The sequence below is a fragment of the Aspergillus brasiliensis genome, assembly GCF_001889945.1.
Source record: "Aspergillus brasiliensis CBS 101740 unplaced genomic scaffold ASPBRscaffold_1, whole genome shotgun sequence".
Classification (NCBI taxonomy): Eukaryota; Fungi; Ascomycota; class Eurotiomycetes; order Eurotiales; family Aspergillaceae; genus Aspergillus; species Aspergillus brasiliensis.
In genome coordinates, this window is record NW_027137442.1 from 3,784,993 (window position 1) to 3,790,413 (window position 5,421).

Here is a 5,421-nt window from a genome sequence, read left to right on the forward strand (position 1 = left end):
TCAATGTAAATCCTCTTAAATCTCGCTGGGTCCCACAAACAATTCTACTTTGATCCTTGATATTTGTCAACGAGGCGAGGCCAGTGATGGACATTATCGTTCCGACTCAATTGTCTGAAGTGGACTTTTGAAAAAGCCCTTAACGTCTGGCTATATCCATTGATCAGGCCTGCTTTTAAGTGAGACGCCAAAGAGAATGGACTCTCATTGAACTGAATAGCATGCGGGAGGCTTTGAAGTTGTACAAGGAGAAATGCCTCAATACCCTCTAGATGAATGCAATCATTCTAACGTGCACGTAGGACGAAGCGGATAAAAACAGGCGATTGAATATCTCTCAAATCTCGTATTGAATGACCTTCAATAGCAGAATAAGCGTCTGCAAGATTCCCTTCCTATGCGGTAGCGAGATGTTGATTAATCGCCACGCAACACTTACATCCTTCCCCAGCACCCTGCTCTCGGGAACCTTAACTGTATCGGAAGCAGACTTTGGGGCACATAGAGTTGGGCGGATGGGAATATGCAGACAATGTTGCACGATGGAATCCACATATAGATGCCTTGATGGACGCAGCAGACAAGTAATATGTGACAAAATGTAAAGTAGTGCAATCTTTGAGAGATTCAACGCTAGCCTGACCTACATACATTTCCGGTCTGTATGTCGAATTGCTGGCGAACATGTATTCCGCCCCTCAAGAGATGCAGCAACCGAGTATTCGCACAGTTCCGGGGGGTCTCAAAACTGAGACATCTACCAAACACTATGCCCACTTCTCTCTCTTATATTGCCATGCTATCCTTTGTCACTAGCCTGCATTATATACCCACACAAATCCCATTGATTGTGGCTTTTTGTAAAACTACTACACGAATCTTAATCCTATCTAGAAAATATTTATATACTATTTTAAATTCAGGTAAAGCCAACCTATTTTTTAAATATTCATTATTCTTCTAGACAGCGTAGTTGATGATAAAATTACTATTTCTAATAGTATAATAGAATTAAGTTGAAATATAACTAGGAATCTTTTTAAAAATCTTAGTAATATAATACTAAGTATTCAGTAGTAATTTCTTGTCAGTGCCAGGAAGGACTGAAATAATATTTAAAAGTATAACCAGTCTAATGGAAGGATTGGTCAGAAGCATGGCCTTGAAGGTAGTCAATTTATTAAGAGGTTCATGTATAGGCATCATTTTCTCTGGCTTCCATGAAAAGCCGTCAGACAGCGCCTTATTAAGTTCCTTATATTTCTATAGATTGAGGGATGGCCCCGATGATTCAAAGGGGACAATCGAAAATCTTGTATTTGCTTGCAGAGAAGTACGGTTCTGTCCATTGCAGTCCTTGCGGAATCTGTTTATATGCTCAATAACTGCTTCCCAGTGCTTGATAAATTCATTTGTGCCTAGCCTAGTCGGCTAATCGGCATCATGCTGGCTCGGCGTTTTTGAGCATCTATATCCGTGCTTGTAAATATCGTGGTAATACTCTTTATATGCAGTGTGCAAATGCAATCAACCAGGCGGGTTTTGCGGCCATTGCTAAAAGCCGAAGACACTTGCGGGCGGCCCAAGACTGGTAAAGATAATCCTTCTACGTGTACGGACCCTGATTATTCCACCTCACCACCCAAATCGGTCATCGGACTGCCGGCTGCCCGGATGCCTCTGCTTGGGACCGCAAAGACCGCAAAGACCGCAACCAAGACTGCATCTAACTGAACTCGTGGCCTTCAGTCCTAGTCTTTAGGACCACGCCCTTGAGCAACACTCATCCTTGGTCAAAGGACATCCCCTCGGTGGATCGGAGATAGGATTGCATGAATATTGTCCTTGATTTAGGATGGGTTATACTCGGTGGGTCATAAGTTACAATTTTAAGTTAGTACATCAGTCATGCCCTAAGTCGGCCTCACGGTGACTCATGTCGTTGCCTACAGCAAACGCATGTGACATATCACTCACTTATTTTCATACTGCAAAATGTGAATGTATACAGAATGCCCTTATCCCGAGTGTTCGACAAGCTGACTCCGGACGCGGGCTTTCGGCAAGACTTTTACGTAGGTCCAGGCGCCCTGGACTTAAGTCCAAACCCCGAGGGTGCAGCATTCCCAATACCCGGTGCAAACAAGCGATACCAGACAAGCTCAAGGCCAACCAAGCAACTACCGCAACTTTCATTGTAGTTCGATCCATTCAAGTTTGCATATCCTCAGTGACGTATACACAAATCTTCCACATAGGACGCGACTGACAGAATCAAGTTCATGGCCTCCTGTCGGGCCGGCGTGAGCGGGTGGGCTATACAACTCGGCCTAAAGCCCAACCGTTGGGCTGGGTTGGGCCTGGGCCGACGTGGGCCCCGATGATGTCTATGAATGGGGGACGAGGAGATTCACCGTGTGGACCCATTCAGTGCTTCCGATCAGTACCGCCCCTAGTCGCGATAGTAACAGGGTGATATAGTTTGGTGGTTTGACCTATTCATCTATTGATTTATATTCTGTTCCCCCTGGATTTCCCGCACCCTAAACTCCTTGCATGTTCATAGCTCTCCCGACGTATCAATGGCTTCATTCAAGACTTACTGCGGACCGATTTTCGATGTCCAGGCTCATGCCATCATGCCTGATGCATATCAAGGGGTCGCGGCAGGAATACGTCTCCAAACGAGCCTGGAAAAAGAGACTGCGGAGACAATCGCTGACGACATCTGTAAAGACTTGGCCGATGATTTGCAAGGGATGCGCCGTCAGAAGATCCTTGGCAAGGACACAGTCCAAGTGATTACCGTCAACACCTTCTTTCCGCCCCTTCCTCCAGCAAAACTACTCGAGGTCGTCTGCAGGATCAACGATTGGATGGCAGAAAAGACGGCAAATCAGCCACAGCTCATTGGCACCGCTTCCATTCCTCCTCCCCCAGTTCTCTCGGCATCCGGGAACGCTCCAGACGGAGAGCCTTATATGGACAAAGCTATCCGTGCCCTCAAACATGCAATATTAGAACAGGGCTTGAGAGGTATACTAATTGCCTCCAATTACGAAGGCGTTTACCTTGGCGATGAGGCCTACAACCGGATTTTTGCTCTGGCGGAGGAATTAAATGTACCTATTATCATTCACCCTGCGGTCAATCCCGTTGAAGCTCCATTCGTCCCACGCAAAAATATTCCAACCTACTCTGGATATTTGAATGATCAACGGACATCTTTGCTTGACCTTGTTATGTCAGGTGTATACGAAAAGCATCCCAACCTCACAATTATTGCGACTCATCTCGGCGGAGGTATTCTAACTAGTCTCGGGCGCTTTGAAATTCTTTCAAAGCGTTTCCCTGCAGATTCTTGGTATCGGAGCCTTAATGGTAGAAAGGTACCTCTGCCGAAGCCTATCAGTCACTATTTGTGCAAGATATTCTATGACTGTAACAATTCAGATGTTGCAGACATCATGCATGCAGCCTCTATTGTGGGCTACGGACATTTGCTTACGGGAACAGATTACCCTTGGACCGATGATTTGTTCACTCGGGAGGTCCTCGGGAAATTGGAAAGCCCTATCAAAACCGATATCGCCTATAACAACGCCGCCAAGATCTTTGGCTATCCCCAAATTCCAAATGAGTAACACGGACGGTGGAAACCGTGATGCTGGGGATCTGTATGTAGTTGAATTAGTTAGCTTAAGTAATCTGATTGTCGGAGACCGAAGGATATGAAGGCGAGCACACCTCCAGCACTTCTTCCTTTCTTTTCTCGTCTCAGTATCCGCTGCGGAATAAATTTTTCTTCCCCAAACGATTAGGCTTGTGTAAGTTGCCACAAAAACACGTTTGGGTCGAATCAGGCTGGGCAGGAGATCATTATTATCGAGTTATTTGTGGGTATCACTCTACTTAGAAATACGGAAACTTTGAAGTCAAGGTCACCGGCCGCAGTATATCCAACAATTGGCCAGTAAGGGGGCTTATAAGAATTTCTTACCAAAGTGGTTTGACAAGAGTTCTTTATTGCCCTGCAGCCGAGGAAATTGACGTCCTAGATCCCATTTTATAGATCTGCCTTACTTTGCATAAACAGCTTGCTTCCGACAGTGCTCCTGCTAAGTACATATCCATTTCCGTGATTAGGAGCTTCTGTTAAATTGCTTACCTTCCATGCAGCGCAGTGGAATACCAGGCCATATTTATACAGTAAAGGTTAAGTCTCCCGGTGGATTTCAATTGAGGGCTCTAGTCTCCGTCTGTGGGCTCGCTTACAGTACCCCAGTGTGTTGTGCATCAGCCATTCCTTGATCTAGAGCGAAGCCAGCTGTTGCACAAAACAACAGGATCAAGTGCCGTTCTTCCTACCAGGGCCTATATAAAAATGATCGATTACCATGCAAACTGATGGAAAACCTTACTGGGATTTAAGCCAGAGAAATTGCTCCCTGGTTATCTAAAAAACATATTATACTAGTTGAGGCCCTGTTACCCTGCTCAAAATATATAATACTGGCTGTAGAATCTTGTAGTTCAAGACCAATACCTTTCTGTAATCCTTTAATCAATACAGGTTCCCTGAGTTGGTCACTCGTTAAGGCAATGACTACCTGATAAGTAATGGAGGGAACACCGTCACTATATTCAATCAATCTCTTCCATCCAAGCCTCCTCATATGATAGTGTAAGATAATATGATTAATCCTGTTCTCTACAACACTTTTGTTATTCAGTTTGGGTACGGTTCAGCCAGCCTAGACAGTAATGGGTCCATATCTAGACAGCTCTGACATCTGTTGAATGCCGGTCTACAGTTGTAGCCGGTTACCAGACTTGTATATATTGATATCATTTAAACAGGACTTTAAGTTTCGGGACTTTTCCTAACTATACGTTGGCTGCTGAATCCCACCCTCTCCCAGCCACGCGGTGTTTTTGGTAAACTATGCGCTGCCTAAATTGATAGTCCTAGTTTCCTTGGACATACTTTTTCGTCATTCTTGTATGGCTATACTCATCAGAGATGTCGGAGTGGCCACTAGCTGGCTAACTACATTACACTGAATGATCACTCGGATAAGTATTGAAGTATGTTAGAAGTATTACCAAGTAGACTAAGAATATTTTCCTAGCAACTACCATAACATGTTAAGAATATTCTTGAAAAACTATACACGGATAGGTCTTACGTTAGACTAAGTAAACACTCCGAGGTTCTGTACGGTCCCGGGTAGCGTCCGACGGAGGAACTCAAGGGCCTACTGGGATGAGATAATCAGACTACTGATACTCGGTTTCTAGCGTCTGCTGGAAAGCCCTATCTACCCAATGTTTCTCTCCGTTAAGGTACCAACGGATACATCCTGTGCACACTTAGCATATGCCGCAGCATCTATCATGCATGTTTTGTGCTGTAGCTAC

General features: G+C 44.8%; 1 protein-coding gene across 1 annotated transcript; it reads left to right on the plus strand.

Moving 5' to 3' along the window:
• Positions 1-2,639: 2,639 nt before the first annotated feature.
• Positions 2,640-3,644, plus strand: ASPBRDRAFT_191399 (amidohydrolase family protein; the record flags this gene model as incomplete). The annotated part of the gene is made up of 1 exon (XM_067620364.1): positions 2,640-3,644. One exon carries the CDS (start codon positions 2,640-2,642, stop codon positions 3,642-3,644), a length of 1,005 nt encoding a protein of 334 aa, XP_067485394.1.
• Positions 3,645-5,421: the final 1,777 nt, after the last annotated feature.